The sequence below is a fragment of the Megascapheus bottae genome, chromosome 21 (genome assembly GCF_031878675.1).
Source record: "Megascapheus bottae isolate mThoBot1 chromosome 21, mThoBot2.hap1, whole genome shotgun sequence".
Classification (NCBI taxonomy): domain Eukaryota; kingdom Metazoa; phylum Chordata; class Mammalia; order Rodentia; family Geomyidae; genus Megascapheus; species Megascapheus bottae.
The window spans coordinates 17,711,131-17,732,905 of NC_143529.1; the positions used below are offsets into that span (position 1 = coordinate 17,711,131).

General features: G+C 36.1%; 1 protein-coding gene across 3 annotated transcripts in view; it reads right to left on the minus strand.

Moving 5' to 3' along the window:
- The window catches only part of Kansl1l (KAT8 regulatory NSL complex subunit 1 like), a 99,669-nt gene that overhangs the window by 5,061 nt on the left and 72,833 nt on the right, over positions 1-21,775 (minus strand). For all 3 annotated transcript variants that reach the window (XM_090354739.1, XM_090354738.1, XM_090354736.1), the window contains 6 exons: positions 15,446-15,608; positions 14,469-14,576; positions 5,359-5,484; positions 3,172-3,290; positions 2,415-2,539; positions 1,119-1,170 (listed from right to left, as the gene is read on the minus strand). In XM_090354739.1, coding sequence (XP_090210865.1) covers positions 1,119-1,170; positions 2,415-2,539; positions 3,172-3,290; positions 5,359-5,484; positions 14,469-14,576; positions 15,446-15,608 — 693 coding nt within the window. The remainder of the gene's footprint in view (positions 1-1,118; positions 1,171-2,414; positions 2,540-3,171; positions 3,291-5,358; positions 5,485-14,468; positions 14,577-15,445; positions 15,609-21,775) is intronic.

Here is a 21,775-nt window from a genome sequence, read left to right on the forward strand (position 1 = left end):
CAGTATACACAAAATAGTCTTAATGCTTTATTCATCCCACAGAGTTTTTATATTGTTTGTGCATTGTGGCACATGCATTATTTTTAAGAACATGTTAATATTAACAAAAAAAGTAAAAACTGAGATAAATCAGACTTTAGTCTCTTAATCTGGAATTCTAACCCAGATGACTGCATTATGGTGTTTGGGTATTTGGTTTCTCTGACTAAAACCATTTCTCTGACACTAGGGACAATAATACTATTTTGACTTTTCTCCCAGATTTTCTTTTTTTTCTGCTATATTTTATTTTTGAAACAAACAATGGAATACATTGTTTTTTTTAATACCTTAGAGGAAAAAAGAGCCTATTAGAAGGTGAAAGGGCATTAAAAAAAATAATGGTAATTTAGAAACGATGACTGCTGGCATAGACTGTTGAATATAATTTTAAAATATTTGGATTTATCTTTAAGTAGTTGTACAAAGGAGTTTCAATTCAATATATTAGTTTATGAGCACCGTACATCTTGATCAGGGCTTCCTCTTTCCATATCAGAAACTTGTTTTTTGCAGTGTTTTTTTGTTAGATCTTGGGGCTGCGACTCAGGACCTAGGCATTGTCTCTAAGCCTCTTTGTGCTCCACTTGAGCCACAGTGCCACTTCCAGTTTTTAAGTGGTTATTGATTTTAAGAGTCTCACAAAGACTTCTGCCCAGGCTTGAACCGCAATTCTCAGATCTCAGCCTCGTGAGTAGCTAGGATTATAGGTGTGAGCCCCACCACTACCTGACAAACATTTTTTTTTTTTTTTGGATGGGGCTTGGATTCTGGGCCTGGACCCTGTCCCTGAGCTCTTCAACTCAAGGCTATCACCCTACCTCTTGAATCACAGCACCACTTCTGGTTTTCTAGTGGTTAATTGGAGATAAGAGTCTCACAGATTTTAGTACCCAGACTGGCTTTGAACCATGAGCCACTGAGCCCAGCTCTGAGAAACTTTTTTAAAAAATTAGTACCCATTTTGAAACTTTCTTTTCATAAGTAAAAAAATGGAAGACAAAGGGTTTATAGTTTAGTCCTTAAATATCACAGTATGTATATGGTGTAATTCTTCTATTCAAGAAAAGATAGCTTACCTCTTCTCCTAAGTTACATTTGTCCAGAGGCTGAAGAATTACCATCCTCCAGCTGTTGAAGATACAAACCAGTTTCAAACTATTTATTTATAGCAGCTTTATTCTCTAGACACAGCTAAATAACCAGTATCTTATTTGGGAGGAATTGTATAATTCTAATGGTTATATTTTTGTACTTTAGTCTTTTTTATAAGAACAAAGAGAAGACTAACCTTTACTTTTGGCCTAACAGTAAACAGTCTCATGAATAATTAATTGCTCTACTACCACCACTGCAATAAAACTTGAAAAACACTTGCTGTAGAATATCTCTATCACAAATGATACTATTTATTTTTATTTCTGCAGTTCTTACTATATTTAACAACGAAGAAATTATGTACAGGAAGAGTTATGAGATTATAATACAAGATATGAATGAATAGTTATCACCTGCCTCATGCCTTGATTTTTCAACCTTTTCTTTTCCTTTTTTTCTTTTTCTTTTCTTTTTTTGTCAGTCCTGGGGCTTGAATTCAGGACCTGGGCACCGTCCTTGGACTTTCTCAAGGTTAGCACTCTACCACTTGAGCCACAGTACCATTTCCAGCCTTTTCTATGTATGTGGCTTCTTTCCTGTTTTATGTGCTACTGTAGAATCAAACCCAGGACTTCATGCATGCTAGACAAGCACTCTTTCACTAAGCCACATACCCAGCCCCTCTTATATTTTTTAAAAATTTCATTATAAAGGTGATGTACAGAGAGATTATAGTTATATAAGTCAGGTAATGAGTATATTTCACCCCCTCCCTCTTCTCCCAGATTTTCCCGACCCCCACCCTAAGTTGTATGGTTCATTTCCAACATAGTGTCTAGTTAATGTCACTGCTGCATTTGTTCACCCTTTTCCCACCAATTCTGTTCCTGTTCTCCCCAAATCAGACAAACTAAGGCATTGTTTCTTATTGTCTCAGGTATTTCTACCTCACTCTTTGAAACCTCATGCAAATGTGGTTGCTTTCTTCAATTCTTTGCAACTGTGCACCTCTGTTTAATGACAAAGATTATTTTTGCTGTAGCTTTTATGTCACTAAGGTATATAGGTCCTAAATAAAATTTAATGGGCAAAAAAGACTTAGAATGCTCAGTTTATTAGTTTAGAAATTGTCAGTTCTTAATAAAAACTGAGGAAGTTTTGGTACCTTAGGGTACTTTTTCTTCATCATTTCCCCTACAGCTGTGAGAGCAGTATCCTCCTCTCTGAATTTGTTTACTAAAGACAAATAGAAAGAAAAATAGATAAAATGTACATACCTTGGAGTAAGTATTTCCTTATATTGGAGTTTCTCTAACTTAGCTGGGGCCACTAATGACATGGGAATCACAATGTTATCAATGTCATAAGAACTCTCACTTCTTAACCTCCGACGTGCAGTAGTCTGCAAAACAAGTATTTTACTGCTTTAGAGTATCTAGAAACTTTTGGTGGTATCCTTCAATTAGTGAATGAGGAATAATATGGAGTCCCTGCTGCATAATACACTTACTAAAATCTGACTGTAAAATATTAAGAAAAAAACAGTTAAGTATGTCTGTCTTTTGTAAACCAAAACAATCTTGACAGATAATGTCTTTATGTCTGTAAATGTTCCATCATTGGAATGGCTATGAAAAAATTAGTATTACAATCTTCATTGAACCTGTTCTTCTCCCCCTAAGCTTCACACTGTTCATTTCTAAACCTTCATACCTTTTGACCTTTCTGTTCCATCCACACCACCAAAGATCAGATTAAGAACAACACTAGGAGCCGAGAGTGTAGCCCACTTGCCTATCGGGCACAAAGCCCTGGGTTCTATTCCTCAGTACCACATACACAGAAAAATCCAGAAGTGTTGCTGTGGCTCAGGTGGTAGAGTGCTAGCCTTGAGAAAGCACTCAAGGAGAGTACCCACACCCTTAGTTCAAACCCCTGGACTGCTCCCACCCCCCCAAAAAAAGAATGCCACCAGCTTCATAAGAGTAGCACTGGGCATGAGTTACTGGGTGGGTGCGGGGGGGATAAACTTACTTGTGATGATGAATTCTGTATTCTTGATAGAACATTGACATTAGAGACAGCAGTGAAATTGCAATGGGATCCTGGCTCTGTGTGTTGAAAGGGAAATTCTTCAAAGGTACTCCTTTCTCCTGCCATGGAAAGAAACCTTCAAAATATCATACTTCAAATGTGACTGGGCATTAGAATTATTTTCTCAACTAGATGAGAAATAATTGGTACTTACATATATTTTTAAATATTTATATGCATCTGTCAGCAAACAAAAGGAAATTATTTACAAATAATCTTAACCCATAGGCTTTATAAGCATTTCCATTTTCTGAAGTCATAGCATTGTTCATCTGGTATATTTCATCTTCAGTAATCTTATCTGCTGTCTATCACATTCTTGTTTTCTGTGACTCCCCTGTTAAGACTGATCTTAATTTCTTAACCTCATAGATAGATGATACATAGATATCTTTATTTCCTACAGCTATATAATATGTTTCATATAGATAAATACCAAATGTCTAAACTTTTCTACAGTTCTTCCTCTCTCATACTCATTTTTATAGCATCTTGTGCTTCATGGATTATATGTCTTTACTCAGAATATTAGATGTTTACTGTATTCCTTTCAAGTTACCTGTTTATTCACCTTTTTTGGAGGGGACAGAGCTTCACTGTATATGTCAGACCGGCCCCAAATTGTGATCTTCCTGTTTCTGCCTTGGGAATCACTGGAGTTACAGGTATTAGCTGCCACATCATCACTTATTACCATTATATACAGTAGAAACTTCAAAAAATAACTTGGGGTATAATGTAAAATTTAATACTCAGTCCTTATTTACAGTTGCTCAATTGTTAAACTTTATGATTGCTTTCTTCAAATCAGGATCTACATATTGAAACTAGTATTTCTTGGGCTTCTGAGGCTTTTGAAAGTCTAGATTAGTTCATTTTTTCTTGACATTGAGGCAAATACCCTACAGTTTTGAGTTAATGTATATATTTGTGATACATAATTTACTTTTTTTATCCCTATATATTGGTCAAATTGGAAACTGGAGCAGAGTATGTGTAAATCCAAGTGAAATGCTATGCGTTAGTTAATGTATATCTCATAACACATTAAGAAATTGAAAATGTTACCAAGCTGAGTCACTCACACCTGTAATCCTAGCTACTTGGGAGGCTGAGATCTGAGGATCGTGGCTCAAAGCTAGCCAGGCCACTAAAAGTCTATGAGACTTTTATCTCCAATTAACCACCAGAAAACTGGAAGTGGCGCTGTGGCTCAAGGGATAGGGATGGTAGCCTTGAGCTGAAAACCTCAGGGAAAAAGCCCAGGCCCAGAGTTCAAGCCCCATGACCGACAAAAAAAATTTGAAATGTTTTTCTGTACTTTGGAATTAATGTATGGAATATTTTAACCTTTTTAAAAGGTAGGTAGTCTTTACCTGTTCTAAGTGAGACACTTAGAATAATGAGATCTCTGAATGCTTGATCTGTTCTATAAAAATCAGATTATGAAATGAAATCCATTTTGTTTAATTATAATTTAGTACACTTAGTATACTTCTAATTTAATAGGGTATGTTATTGACCTGATTATCAGGGGAAGACTTAAGACTATAGTTTTCATACACAGTGGGGCAGAAAAGTATTTAGACTGATTATTGTTCAAAGTATATCTTCCTAGTTTGATTTGTATATTTGACCTTAACAGTAAATAACTTGATGACTCCCTTCCCTAGGTCCCTACAATAAACCACACTGGTGTTTCCTCAGATACCTCTTGATCAGCTTGAAACTGTTAAGTTTAAAGACTCCTAAGACCATGTGAACCAAGGTGGTTGAGTACGTTAGTCACATCATGACTTCCCCCAAATCCTGAGGAATTTAGAAATGATAATCGATTAGTGTCAAGCAGCCTTATACGGTCTTAGTTTGAGTCCAGAAGAACCTTAGAGATTAAATCCTTTCCAGACCACAGTAGACAGAAAACAACTGGTCAGAGAACATGCAAAAGAAATACTTCCATAAAGTATATACTCAGTCTACCAATTCTAAATTACTTGAATAGCTTACTGGGTTATGAACTAGTGACTGTTGTGTCTTATAAACTCCCATGAGACAGACAAGGGTTATTTGAAGAGGCTTTTATTTTCAGTATTTAACACTAGTCATCGTATCCTCCTTTTAACCTACCTAATGCAGTTTCACTCAGGTGCCTTTTCTTTCTTCCCTGCAATAGTTGTGCAGATGGTTCTGTCATCAGCTGGGGCTTACAAGTAGGGGAATATCCATTTTTCCATGGATTCAAAGTACTGTGTACTAAAAGAAAAGGAAGTCTGAAGTTATATTCTTTAACAAAGATAACATTAATTTGACCTATTTACAACAAGTGTAGAATTTTAAGATACTAGTCCAGTAATGAATGCAATAAATTCTTGAGCACCAAGATATACACTCAAACTAAAATTGAAAAAAAAAAGCCTAATTTTCTGTTTGCTCCATTTTTTTTTTTTTTGAGAATGAAATGGGAAAGTGAGGAAGTGATCTATTTTCAAAGTCTTCCAAATTAGTAAGAATTATTTCAGGTCTGTATATCGTGGTTTAATATGATCTGAAATCCGAAGGTGCTTATGCTTAAATCCTTTAGTCAGGGCCAAGTAAAATTCAATGTGATCACAAAAGACTGGGACTCCTTGGAAATAAGAACCCCTTTGATTAGCTCATTTTAAGTCATTATCTGTTCCACAGTACTTCTGCTAACAGCTCTCTTGGGTTTATGAAGATTAATGAGTTAGTACTTGTGATAGGTATCTTCCATGGCAAATGCTAAATAAAGACTAGTTCTATCATCATGAGCACTATCTATTTGAACCTCATGTACCTGGATATTGGTTTAATACTCTTAGAAAGGGTTTGCAAGTATGGGAATAAACATAGACTAAATTGCTGAGCTCACTACAGTGAAATAAAAGGTGTAGAGATGACTCCAGTATTAGATAGCAAAGCACCTTACAAATAGTAGTCAGAATTTTTATACATAAGCTTAAGCAAAAACGGGCGTATCTGTAAACAGAAAAGGCACTTTTGAAAGACTAATATCGTATGGACTTGGACTGAAGAAAAAAACCAAGGTAGAAGCATATGTTAATATGATCAGTTGCAAAGTTTCCCTATTTAAAGGAGAGGAAAAAAATGGGTTTGCAACAATTATATGAAGGAAACAACAGGACTCTGAAAGCCATACCTACTTCCCAGGCTGCTGCATTGGGCTATGTAGAGATAAATCAGCACAAAGACAGAGCAATGGCTAGCTTGGGTAGTCAGTGTCTTAATACCTCACATTAAAGCACCCTCCCCTTTTCCAATTCCATTGGAAAATAGTATGTACAGGTGATTCCTCGCCAATAAACTATCCAGAATAAGGCAGCTAAGTGATGTGGCTCAAGTGGTAGGGCCTAACTTTAGGCACAAAGAGGGCTCAGGGACAGTACTCAGATCCTGAATTCAAGTCCAGGAACATCCCTACCCCTCCCCCCCAAAAAAAAACAACAGAATTGGGAAGTATATAGTTGTTAAAACATTGGTCAGGAGTTTGGCCTACTGGTAAGAGTGCTTGCCTAGCATGCACAAAGACCTGGGTTCGATTCCTCAATTCCACATACATAGAAAAGCCAGAAGTGGCTGGGGCTCAAGTGAGAGAGCTCTAGCCTTGAGCAAAGCCTAAGGACAGTGCTCAGGCCCTGAGTTCAGTCCCCAGGACTGGCCAAAAAAAAACTTACTGTAGCTAAGCTATGTGAGCTAGGCACCGTTGGAAAGTTAAGTTGGGGGCTAGAAGAGGAATTTTACAATTTGACTAAACAGAATGATGGAAAATAAGAAAACAAGCCAATATATAATGGCAAAATTCAATGAATGAAGAGGACATACTATCTGAAATAGGAAGCAACAGTTATTTTGGAAAAGTATAAGCCTGATATTTTAAGGAAGTTGAATACCAACCCGATAAGTGAAAAAAGTAACCGATTTCTACATGTACATGACAGATAAAAACAGCTTAAAAGTAAGAAAGATGCTCAAGGCCAACAGGGAGCAGGAGGGAAAAACCCTAAAACAGGCAGGAGACCATCTGTGGAGGGTTTTACGAGTCCTTCATTCCCTCAAATGTCTTAATGGAGTGAGCAGGTACTAAAACTAAATTTGTATTTTGAAAAAAAAAAACTGCTACAGTGACTGAAGGGAAATAAAACTAGGCTATTTCAACAGTATAAATAAAATGATTATTGTGCTGGACTCAGTGTGATAGGAATGTAGATTTGGAGACAGAATTTGGCAGTTGAAGGTTATCCAGGCATATACGTCGAACTGAAATGTCCTTTGCAGAAAAATGGATGAAACTGGCTAGGCGCAATGCCACACGCCTGTAATTCTACCTACTCAGGAGGCTAAGATATGAGGTCCACTGTTCAAAGCCAGCCTGGGCACTAAAGTCCATGAGACTCTTATCTCCAGTTAACCACCAGAAAACCAGAAGTGGTGCCATGGCTCAAGGAGTAGGGCGGTAGCCTTGAACTGAAGAGCTCAGGGACAGGGCCCAGGCCCAGAGTTCAAGGCCCACAACTGACAAAACGAACAAAAGGATGAAATTGGAGATGGTCATGAGTTAGGCCAGATTCAAGCAAATAGCACAATTTTATTTTTTTATGTGGAATGTACACCTGAAAAGGGAAATTAGGTTTTGACGGGACCAGAAGAACAGATGAAGGGAAAAGATGGTGGGCGCTGAATGTGATGGAAAGACATCATGTTCAAGATGTAGATGACATGAAATCCATTGAAATTTTAAAATACAAAAGCCGAGGCCAGCATGGTGGCTCATACCTGTAATCCTAGCTACTCAGAAGGCTGAGATCTGAGGATCATGGTTCAAAGCCAGCCTGGGCACAAAAGTCCATGAGACTCTTATCTCCTATCAGCCACTATAAAACCAGAAGTGGCACTATGGTTCAGGTGGTAGAGCACTAGCCTTGAACTGAAGAGCTCAGGTACAGTGCCCAAGCCTAGAGTTCAAGTCCCATGACTGACCAAAAAGAAAAAAAAAAGTAAAGAAAAAAAAAGGAAATACAACTAATGGTAATTCAAACAACAGAAACAGGAAATGATACAAAGAATTTTCATTTTATGTATTTAGATTCCTCAGATGTTAACATTTTACCACATTTGTTTCACCTGTGAACTCATTTCTGATATAAGGCTTCTTTACCCTTAATATGTCCATGTTATTTTTCAATAACAAGGACATGCTTCAACATAGCCACACTTCTATAGGCTTTCTCAGATTTTCCAGTTATTCATTCCAATAATGGTTTTAGAGAAATAATTTCCAGTCAACATTGCATTCAGTTGTCAGGTCTTCTTAAAGTCTGAAACAGTTTCACCCTGTTATTCATAACCTTCAGAATTTTGATAGAGCCCTTAGATGAGACTAGCCATGGATTTACTTTTTCCTTCTTATTGCCTACAGAGCAGTGTGACTATAAATGTAAAAGCTGAAGGACGCTACACGATAAATCCAAGCTCTGGTAATATACAAAAACATTTGCCTACTTTACTCTGCAGGAATGCCAACCTATTTTTGGATACTTGTCCGCATCCCACTTTTAGATCTCCGTTTTATTTGTTTCTATTAAAGCCTTTTTAAAAAATACAGATGAAAAGCATTTAAGTCAGCTAAGACCTTATTAGAATGAAGCATTTCAAGCCTCATTCTCAGCTTCTTTAATCAGTGTTTACATTCTAGCAACACCTTCAAGTATGTTTTCACGTTAAACTTAAGAGAGGACTGATTACGAACACCTGACTCTTTGTAAATTTGAAGATGACATTTCACATGCCCATCTTTGTAGAATTCCTCCCTTTGCCCAGTTTTCATCTCCCTTAACCTCTTTTTTATAGAAAACTTTTTATCTTTTACTAAAAATGGTACTTTATTATACCTTCTATACTAGAGATGATACTCCATTATAACTGGTTAACAACCTGTCAAATTTCTCTTATTACCTTGCTATTAATTTCTCTGAGATTTTGTTTCTTTTGTTTTGTTTTGGGGTTTTTTTTGCCAGTCCTGGAACTTGAACTCAGGGCCTAGGCACTGTTCTTGAGCTTTCTCAAGGCTATCACTTAACCACTTAAGCCACAGCACCACTTCCAGCTTCTTCTGTATATGTGGTATTGAGGAATCAAACCTAGGGCTTCATGCATGCTGCTAAGCAAGCATTCTACCACTAGGCCATACTCCTGGCCCTGAGGTTGGTTTGTTTGGTTTTGATATTTCATCACATAATTGTCTAGCAGAGAAAGTGCTCAATAGAAGTTAAAACTCTTAACAGCAAAAATTAATGACCAATTAACACATATGACATGAAACCTAATTAATGCTTAACTATTTGGGGAAGAAAAAAGGGGAGGGGAGATTGGTATATAAAGAAATATCTTTTATACTGTAACATTCAGCTTAATTATTCCATCCATATTCTGGGTGTGTGTATGTGTGTGTTGGTCATTTGGTCCTAGGGCTTGAACTCAGCCTGGCACTGCTGAGTTCAGTGCTGCTTTTTCTCAAAGCTAACACTCTACCAATTGAGCCACAGCTTTTTTGGTAGTTTATTAGAAATAAGATTCTCATGGACTCTCCTGCTGCTTGATTTAAACAAGATCCTCAGATCTCAACTTCCTAAATAGCTAGGATTATAGTCATGAGTTATCAGCACTCAGCCATACTGGGATTTTAGCTCAGGAATAATACTTGATAGGCAAGAACGTTACCACTGAGCCACTTCAGTCATTTTCTGTATTTTTTGAGATAGGATCTTGCTTTTTGCCCAATTCAAGTCTGAACTGTTTTATGCTTCTCACTGTAGCTGATGTGACATATACAGCATGGTGCACAGCTATCGTTTGAAAAGGGATCTTGAAAACTTGTTGCCTGATCTGGTATTGAATCCTCCTCCTCCAGTCTTTCAGCCTCCCAATATGTAGTATTACAGGCATGAGTCAGTCATCTGTAGCCTCTTAACTTGCTATTACATGTGACATGGCATTACTGATATATTTGCTACTGATTTTTGTGCAAGTCAAACAGCAGCAATAGAAATGTCATCATCTAATTTTCTATAACATATACATTCACTTCGCATATTCCTTTTCAACTGTATATATGCATGCATATTTCAAATATGAGACATGTCAGTGCACATTTCAGGTATGAATTTATAATTTAAAATGTATTACAATCATTGTTTTTTGCATATTGTTGCCTAACATTCCTTTGAGACAATGTCATTAAGGTATTCTGTACCTGTTGGGGATCACAGTCATTATCAACTATCAAATATCTGGTTTTCATCATTGCAATAAAATTCTTGTTATTATGGAAAATTCTTAAAATAATCATGTTCATAGATACGGTTTTTTCACTTTTGAAAAAAATTGTCTCAGGATATATTCCAATAAGTAGAATCACATTGTGAACATGACCTATGTATACAGTTCTAATATTTATTTCACTTTCTTCTCTAAGCATGGGCAATTGCTGCTTGTCATTGGTATTGTCATTGTTGTTTTACTACTACAGTTAAAACTCAAAATTGAAGAGACTAATAAACTCCATTGTGCAGCTTTAGCATTACCAATCATGACCAATCTTGTTTTATCTCTCTCCCATCTTTCTGTTGAAATATTTTAAAAACAAACCCAATTATTTTTATCATATGTCAGCATGAATCCCTTAACAAAATGCTGATTTATAAAGTTATGTGTAGGTACATAAATATTACATATGACACAATCATTAATGTTTAGTATCTATATTCACATTTCTTGGATGCTTAAAAGTTGTACCTGGTAGTAATAGTCAAAGAAAGAACTATGTCTTATTTCTAATTCCATTTAACATTTAAGCCTTCCCCTAAATCTAACCTCTAATAAATTCTTGTTCCTTAAACAAACAAACAAAATAATAATAGAGTAAGTTTGCCAAATGCCAGTGGCTCATGCCTGTAATCCTAGTTACTCAGGAGGCTGAGATCTGAGGATCTTGGTTCAAAGCCAGCCCAGGCACTAATGTCTGTGAGACTTATCTCCAATTAACCAACAGAAAACCCGGAGTGGCTCTGTGGCTCAAGTGGTAGAGTGGTAGTCTTGAGCTGAAGAGCTCAGGGATAATGCGCAGACCCAACAACAACAACAAAAAGTTGGCTTGTTCAGATTATCCAATAATATCTACATATTACATTTGATAGACATAATATTTTTACATATTTTAATCTTACTAAAAAATGTTTTCAGGCTTTCATATCTCAATATTGTTTAATAAGCATGTTTCTGTTCTTAAGTGAACTTTTAAGGTATTTTAAGGTTATTCTATATTGGTAATCATATCTTTTATGTTCAAGTGGTTGTGAATTTCTGATCACAAAGGCATTATGGTGAAAATATTTGTGAATATCGTTTCATACATTCTTGGAATAACTAGATCAGGATATGGAGTAGCAGTTAAGTAAACATTTATTTTCCTACTACCTGGCAAATGTAACTGTAACCTCTCTATACAATAAAAAAATAAAATAAATTTGTGAAAAACAAAACAAAAAAAAAAACCACATGTATTTTGAGTAGGTACAAAAATAAACTTTTCTTTTTCACCATAGTGAGCTTAAAACATACATTAAACACCTTGTGGGGCCAGGAGTTTGGCCTAGTGGTAGAATGCTTGCCTAGCATTCACAAAGACCCGGGTTCAATTCCTCGGGACCACATACATAGAAAAAAGCTGGAAGTGGTGCTGAGGCTCAAGTGGTAGATCTCTAGCCTTGAGAAAGTTCAAGGACAGTGCTCAGGCCCTGAGCTCAAATCCAGGACTGGCAAAAAATAAAAAATAAAAAAAAACATATATAAACACCTTGGAAATAATCTGAATGCTTCCCAGGTTTCTATCAATATTCTTATTGATATCTAAAATATCTGAGAATGCATTTTTACTACAGTACTATACTTTAATTCATTTGGATTAAATATGTTTTAATGTACCATTAAGAACATAGTTCACGAGTCAATATTTCATGAGTCATTATTTCATGACTTACATCTGCACAAATTGAAGATAAAAGTTGGTTTTTTTTAGAGCATGCACTTTAGGCTAATTTGCTATACTATTGCTCAACTTAATTTGGGGACATTTACTTAAGAATAGTAAGAGCTTTCTTGCATGTTAAACTAAGAAATATAGAGCTAGACCTTCAATCACTGGTGCCATATAAGAAATGCATCAAGATTTTGTTGTCATTAATATTTATGTATTAACCTTCCAGCACCACTTCTGGTTTTCTGTTGATTAATTGGAGATAAGAGTCTCACAGGCTTTTGTGCCTGGGCTGGCTTTGAACTGCAGTCCTCAGATCTAAGCCTCCTGAGTAGCTAGGATTTTTCAGGGGTGAGCCACCAACACCCAGCTCTTTCACATATTCTTATTGAATTTTTATTAGTAGAATCTTTTCTTCAGCGCTGGTCATTGTATTCTAGACCTTTCTACCATTGAATATTATTCACCAACAGCCTTAACTATAAAACTGCAGTCTATGATGCATTCATTTGACTCTTGGGGTAAATGGTAATTTCATCTGGAAATAATTATCTTAGTTTGGTATTAATGTTTTTCACTTTGCAGATCTATTATTGTTGAAGCTTTTCTTTCTTATAATTGTTTCCAAGAATAGTCCATATCTTCACATCCTTTCAGAGCACTCAAAAAGCTTTTCATTATTGTTTCGTTGAAGTCTTGTTACGTTGTTTTAATCTTTTAATTAAAATTTCTCAGACTCAACTAAAATCCATTCTGATTCATGATATGGAATGAATGTATGAAAATGTTTACTTAGAAAAACTAACCATATTGTTTATTAAATGGTTCTTGACTTTTTCACTGATATAGATGTACAAAATACATGTGTACCATATTTTAAAATATATAAATATGTTGTATTATAAACAAATATGCATATAGTACCATTTCAACTATAGTGTATTGTATGAATATATTTTTCAAAATATGAGGAAAGTAAAAATCTATGTATATGCTTGAACTAATGTTTTCCAACAGTTCCTTTTCTATTTCACTTAATTTAATCTTTCCAATAGACTATGGAATCATTTTCACCAAATCTACTTTAAATTACATTGCACTAAAAATAAGACTAATAGAAAATGTATATCTTTCTTTATTAATTTCACCAGACAAGAATGCTATTTCCCTTGCTTGTTTGTTTTGCCATTCCTGGGGCATGAACTGAAGGTGTGGGCACTGTCATTGGGCTTTTTTTTTTTTTTTTTTTTTGCCAGTCCTGGGCTTGAGCTCAGGGCCTGAGCACTGTCCTTGGACTTTCTCAAGGCTAGAGCTCTACCACTTGAGCCTCAGCACCACTTCCAGCATTTTTGTATGTATGTGGAACCAAGGAATCGAACCCAGGTCTTCGTGCATGCTAGGCAAGCACTTTAACCACTAGGCCAAACTCCTGGCCCCTCATTGGGCTTTCTTAAGGCTAGCGCTTTACCACTTGAGCCACAGCACCACTTCCTGCTTTTCTGTGTATGTGGTACTGAGGAATTAAACTCTGGCTTTCATGCATTCTAGACAAGCACTCCACCACTAGGCCACACACCTAGCCCTCCCTTGTTTATTTAAATTTTCTATTATTATTTCGAATTATTTCTTTTTCTTTTCTTTTTTTTCCCTCTGTGTATGTGTGTGTGTGTGTGTGTGTGATGGGGCCTGAACTCTGGGCCTGGGCATTGTCCCTGAGCTCTTCAGCTCAAGGCTACCACCCTACCACTGGAGCCATAGCACCACTTCTCATTTTCTAGTGATGAATTGGAGATAAGGTCTCAAGGTCATTTGTGCCTGGGCTGGCTTTGAACCTTGATCATCAGATCTCAGCCTCCTGAGTAGCTAGGATTACAGGCATAAGCCACCACACCCAGCTCAAATTATTTCTTAATGTTCACTCACTAGGATAAAACAGGGTTACCCTTCTTTCCTTTTTGTTCTGATGTTAGAGATGAACCCAATGACCTCATGTATGCTAGACAACTCCTGTGTAGTTTCAGTGTGTGTGACTTGAAGAAGGTCAATGCTGAAAATTAAAGATGTATATTAATCGTTTGTTAAATTTTATTAACTTAGAATGCAAAAGTAATAAATATGCAGAATATAAAAAAGTATATAAAGTACATTGTTTGTAAATGTGACATACCAGGTGATGGTGAGATAATACATCCACCTACAAATTTATTCTCAGCAAGATCTCCTTTTATTTCATTTTTCTTCAAAAATGTTTCAAAATGAAAATGAAGAGGCACATCTAGAAAAATGAAACAAAAGATGTTTTCAGTATCACTTTTTACACTGTTTGGAAAGAAGAAAGAGACTATGGAGAGCAATACAGGGAAACGAGGTAATCACATGAGGGTGTGATTTCTATTCAGGTATGAAAAATGACCAGGAAACCAATTCTTTTATATATATATATATATATATATATATGTACGTATCATTTTTATTTCTTTATTTGAAAACCTGTTTCATAATTTTCTTTTTTTCTTTTTTATATAATATTTTTATTGTGATTAATAGAGGGTTACATTATATTCACCAGATAGAAGGTGCATAATTTCACAAACATTGATACCCTTTCTCATGACATGGTCCCCATTTCCTTCCCACCCTCCCCCCACTTATCTTGATTTCCCCCCTTCCCTATCCAATTTCAAATAACCAATTAAGCACATATAAAACATATCAGATAACAAGGTGAAATATTGCAACAATATGAGATAACCAAGGGATGGCAAAAAAGATGAAAGATAACATAGTACATTAAGGACAACAGTCATTCATTATATGGCTTTTGCAGGAAACCAATTCTTATATATAATTGATATATTTAAACATTTTAAAAATAAACACCAATACTGAAATACTACTGAAATATATTACAGAGAAGCATTTCAACCCTGCCATGTTACCAAAAATGTGTTAAATGCATCTCAAAGTAAATCAAATCAATTTTAAGGAAACTAACTTACAATACAGCACTAACTCCACATATGACTAGATTCTGAGAACAGTGTATAGGGATAAAATAATGGATAAAATAATTTTCCTGTGGTTCTTGCATTGAATGATTAAGTTCTTCTACAGAATTCTTTCAGTATTTTTGAGCAGACTTACCTGATGGCAGTGACAGAACAGAATGAAAAGAGGAGTCTAACTCTGAGACATGTTCTCTGAGTATCTGAGACTTAGAGTTGTGTTCACAGTTATTCCAGGTTGAAGATGACTGAAGACAAGGCATTTGTGTAGCATTTAAAAATGTTTCTTTTGAAGGTAAAGTCTGCAAGGAAAAAAGGATCATTTAAAAGCTTCATTTTTTCTTGGCTCAAGGGTAGGGCGGTAGTCTTGAGCTGAACATCTCAGGGACATTGCCCAGGCCCAGGGGTGGGGTGGTAGCCTTGAGCTGAGGAGCTCAGGGACAGCGCCCAGGCTAAGTTCAAGTGCCATGATAAAAAAAAAAAAAAAGAAAAAGCTTCATTTTTGCTTGAAAAGTGGCACATCACTGTAACAGATACACTATAACTGAACTGAATGATACCAGAAGAAAATCCTAATTCACTTTTTGAGGGAGGCATTTAAAATGATGTAGAGAGAAGCAGGTAAAGAATTGTTTTGTTTTATGGGTGCCAAGAGTATTCACTGGGGAAAGAATAATCTCATCAACAAATGGTGCTAAGACAGTAAGATATGCACAACAAAAAAAGCAAGAAAATGAATTCCTACTTCATACCACATACAAAAATAACAAAATGAATAAATGATTTAAAAATCAGAAACTTCAAATATCTCAGAAGAAAACAGGAAAAAAATTACATGGGCAATGGTACTAGAGTTTTAGATAAGAAACAACATGAAAGACAAAAGAAGCAATAGACTGGACTTCATCAGAATTAAAAACTTCTGCATGGAAATGTATTATTAATAAGCAGACATAGTGGCACACAATTATAATTCCAGGACTCAAGAGGCTAAGACAGGAGAATTGAGAGTTTGAAACCTGTTTTGTGTACCTAGTACAATACTGACTCAAGAAAACCAAAATTCATTGTCAAGAAAACAAAACACCCATAGAATTGGACAAAGCATATGTAAATCACATATCAAGTAAAAGGATTCATATCTTTACAAAAACAAACTCAGTTTTAAAATGGACAAAAGATTTGAGTCAGCATTTCATTTTTTTAAAAAAGTGTGCATAAATGACCAGCAGGCACATGAAAATCAGCTCAGCAGCACAGATTAGTAACTAGAGAATCACTATTTTTTAAAGAAAATCAACACTGTTTTGGGGAGAGGGAGGTCATGGGGCTTGAACTCTGGCCTAGACACTGTCCCCCCATGCTCTTCAGCTAGCCCCACTTCCCGTTTTCTAGTGATAAATTGAGATCAGAGTCTCCGGGCTTTGTATTACTGTGGAACTGACTTTCAACTATGATCCTCAGATCTCAGCCTCCTGAGTAGCTAGGGTTACAGCCATGAGCCACCCCGCCCAGCTAAAGATGAACACTTTTAAAAGTGTCTGTTTCCTATATAATTTATCCACAGAATTGTAAGCTTCTGAAATGGGTGAAGAACACCAAAAGAAAATAACATTTAAAGCAGAAAGAGAAAAGCTTTAAAAAATTGACATGTAATTTGTTTTTCTGGCCAGTCCTGGGGCTGGAACCCAGCGCCTAGGCATTGTACTTGTGCTTTCTCAAGGCTAGTGCACTACCATTTGAGCAACAGCACCACTTCCGGCTTTTTCCATGTCTATGGTACCAAAGCATGGAACCTGGGTTTCGTGCATGCTAGGCGATCACTCTACCACGAGGCCACACTCCGGGCCGTTCCTATGATATGCCGTTCCTAGCCAGGTGAAGAAATAGAACTCTGCCATCTTGCTGAGGTAGCTTTGGGGAAAGGCTCATGGATTAGAGGTAACCACTACCCTAATTTGTAATCTACTCCATTTCTTATGCTTTCATGTGTAATATTCATTTTGCTTGTTTCTGAATTTGGTACAAATCAAGCTCATTTTTGCATCATGGTTCTATGTCCACTGTGGTACAGGTTGCGGTTATATGACTATGTCATGCACTGTTCATAATTTGTAGCTGTCCTGTAAGAGTGCTTGGCCACAGTGTATATAGATCATGATTTTATACAAAACCATTCATTGCTCTACAAAAATTCTTTAGGCAACTTTTTAAAACACAGTCCCAAACTACGGGTATATTTGTGTTCAGTTGTATTAGAAATATTAAAGTCTTAAAGTGCTTCTACTAATTACTCCTCCACAGTACTGTGTAAAAGCAGTTATTTTATATCCACACCAAAATGTATTGTTTTACTTTTCATTTTCAAATGAACAATGAAGTGGCCACACTTTAAATTTATAAGTGGATAGTCTCGGTTTATGAAAGGCACCATCTATAGTCATTTGCTCATTTAATTTTCTTCTTTTAATAGTTATTCTATGAGCTCTATGGTGATTACGTATGTGATAAGTATCTTCTCCACTTGGTTGTTTTCTGCTTTTTCTTTTTTGTTTACTTTGTCAGTCCTGGGGCTTAAACTCAGATCCTGTGCACTATCCCTGAGTTTCTGAGTCAAAACCAGCATTCTAGCTGGACACTAGTGGCTCATGCCTGTAATCCTAGCTACCCAGGGTCACAGTTCAAAGCTAGCCTGGGCAGGAAAGTTTGGGAGACTCATCTCCAAAAAACTACTCAAGATGGAAGTTGCATTAGAGCACAAGTGGTAGAGCACTGGCCTTAAGCAAAAGAAGCTCCAAAGAGAAAAATCTAGCATTCTACCCCTTGACCTGTATCTCCATTTCCAGCTTTATTACTGGTTAATTGAAGATAATGGTCTGATGGGCTTTCCTGCCTTGGCTGGTATAGAACCACACTCCTCAATCTCAGCCCCCTCGGTAACTAGAATTACAAGCATGAGCCACCAGTGCCCAGCTTGCTTTTTGTTCTTTAAATTGAAAATTTTCATTTTAATATTAATTTTGTAATTATGTAGATTGATTAGAATATTCTCAAGCTCTGAGAAAGACACTCTATATTATCTTCTAGAATACTTTTCCATATTTCCTTTTATTCTTAATTATACAGTTCATCCAAACTGCATTTTCTCTCTTATAGATAACAAGTAATTATCTGGGCATTATTAACTTGAAAGTTATCTCCAAATATCTCCAAATATCTCATGAGCATATATGTAAAGTCTGCCTCTTGATGGTTTTCTTGTTTACTTGCCTAGCTATGCAATCCGGCATCAATGCCGTACTCTTTTTTCTTTTTTTTTTTTTTTTTGGCCAGTTCTGGGGTTTGACCTCAGGGCTTGGGTACTGTTCTTGGACACTTTTTCTCAAAGCTAGCACTTTGCCACTTGAGCCTTAGCACCTTCTAACCTTTTCTGTATACATGGTACTGAGGAATCAAATTTAGGGCTTCTTGCATGCTAGGCAAGCACTCTACCACTAGGCTATGCTCCTGCCTCTCAATGCCATACTCTTAAAAGTCTTATGGCCTTAAAAATATTATTTGCTTCTGACAGAACAAATCCTTTCACTATGTTCTTGAGAATGTCACATTTTTTTCTTGACCTTTTACATGGCGTGTACATTTTAAAAAAGGAATTTCAAGTTCCAAGCATTCACACACATAGCTAAGCATGCTTTCTAAGATTTTACTAGAGATTAAAATTACAGGCAAATGTGGAAATAATTGACATTGTTGCAGTGGTTTATCTTTCTATAGATGATATCTCACCATAAGGCTTTTTAATAGCTATAAGTTTATAGGTTTTGTCTAATTGAACTTATACATTACAAAGTAATATTTTCTCCAATTCTAATTATTTTTAAATTAATTTTCCTTTTGATGAAAAATAATAACAAATAAACTTATTATGAATTCAGATACTTTATATGTTATTCTTTTCGGATTCTTTACAAAGAACAGGTGACCATTTTGAATCTTCTCCAAATTTCTATCCTTTCTTATTTTTTCAACAAGGTCATAGTAAAAGGCAGACTACCCATATTAAGAGTGGACTTCTGGTGTTATGACACAGTAGATCGCATTTTTTAAATCACATGAAGAAAGTTACACCCTATTCTAGCTTTGTTGTTTGTTTTAAAAAAAAAAAACAGACCTTGTCATTTGGTTTATAACCAAATGATTTACCTACATAGCAAACTAATTTATTTGCTATCATTTAAAACAGTGTATAGTCCTAGCTACTCAGGAGGCTGAGATCTGAGGATCGCGGTTGAAAGCCAGCACAGACATTAAAGAATACAAGACTCTTATCTCCAATCAATCACTAGAAAACAGTAAGTGGGGCTGTGACTCTAGGGGTAGGGCAGCAGCTTTGAGCTGAAGAGCAGGAGGATAACACCCAGGCCCAGGGGTGGGGTGGAAGCCTTGAACTGAAGAGCTCAGGGACAGAGTTCAAGCCCCATGACCCACAAAAACAAACAAACAACAACAAACAAACAACAACAAAAAAACAGTGCAAAGCCGAATCTTGCAATATCTCTTTTTTTTTCATATATGATTTAGTGTATTTTAGTTATATCTCAATAAAATCATTCTCTGAAGTGGAAATAACATTGGGTTAGAGATCAGAGGACAGGGTGCTAATCCTGACTCTTTTTAAAAATATTTTTGTTGTAATTAATAAAAGGGTTACATGATATTTGCCAGCTAGAAGGTGCATTAATTCACATACATTGATACCCTTTCACATGTCTTGGTCCCCATTACCCTCCCCCTACCCCTCCATCTTGGTTTTCCCCCCTTCCCTATCCAATTTCAAATAACCAAATACAAATATATCCAATATATCAGATAACAAAGTGAGATACTGTAACAATATGACATAACCAAGGGACAGCAAAAGAGATGAGAGATAACAGTACATTAAGGACAACAATCATTCATTATATGGCTTTTGTTTCAGTATCCTGGAGGTCCTTTCAATTAGCTTCATACTATATGGCCTTATGATTCAACGTTTTGCTCTATTGCAAATCTCTGCTAGTCGAACCCAAGGTTTCTACTGATTATGACAAATGAGGAAAACCATTGAGCCTAAATTCCTTTGAGTCTGGCTTACTTATCTCTTATTTCTATAAAGTGTTGGGATTTCTCTAGAATTTCTATGTTCATAAGGAGATGGGTCTTTCTGAAAACATTCTTGTGGTTTATATAAAAGTACACAAGGTGGGGCTGGGGGTATGGCCTAGTGGTTAAAGTGTTTGCCTAGCATGCACAAAGACCCGCGTTCGATTCCTTGGTACCACATATATAGAAAAAGCCAGAAGTGGTGCTGAGGCTCAAGTGGTAGAGTTCTAGTCTTGAGAAAGTCCAAGGACAGTGCTCAGGCCCTGAGCTCAAGGACTGGCAAAAAAAAAAGTACACAAGGCTCAGTTTCTTTTCTTTTGATTGTATAGAGCTGGAATTATATGTTCCTTTGCTGTTCAGTAGAATTTTATGGTAAACTCATGTAAGTTGGCTGGGAATGTGGCCTACTGGTAACATGCTTGCCTGACATACAGAAGTCCTCTGGAGAGCATAAACAGAAAAAGCCAGAAGTGGCACTGTGGCTCAAATGGTAAAGCACTAGCCTTGAGCAACAGAAGCTGAGGGACAGTACCCAAGCCCAACTTTGAAAAAAAAATCATGTAGATTCTAAGAGTAATATTTGGCTGTGGATTCAATTTGTTTAATGGTGGTACACACACACACACACGCACACACATCTTTCATGTATAGTGTTGGGAATTGAATGCAATGACAATGTCAGTAAGCTCTTTTTTTTTTTTTTGAATCAGCTTTCATGTGCTTCAGATTTTGAGAGGACTTTGTCCATTTTATGTACATCTCTGAATTTAGGAAAATAAATTGTCCTCTGTAGTCATCTATGAGAAAATATGCTAAAAATGTGTTTTGGTTGACTACATTATCACTTTGAATCTAATTTAGGTTCTATTTTTTAATGTTACATAAGCAAGGAATGGGGAAGTAAATATAGAATTCTGCTAAGAACTATACTGTCTGAGTAATAAGGCTGAAAAAATCATTCTCAAGATTTATCAGCAATAGTGTAGATGTAACTGGCATCATAGCAACAATCACAGCAGAATATCAAAGAGAAAGACTTAGAAGGCAGGAATAAAAATAAAAAGGAATCATAAAATATACAATGGGATAAACATGAAATAATAAAATGTGTCATTGCTTAGAAAGGTTTCAAATGACTAAAAACATGAGAACATGAGTTAATACTTAAAACTACAAACTATAAAAATAAATAAGGCTATCATAGATTCAATATTTTAACATAGTTTTGATATACACACACATATATAAAGTATACAAAACTAGTACTGCTGTTTCAAGAAACTAAAGATTAATTATTCTCATTTGCTGAGCACTCGCCAAGGTG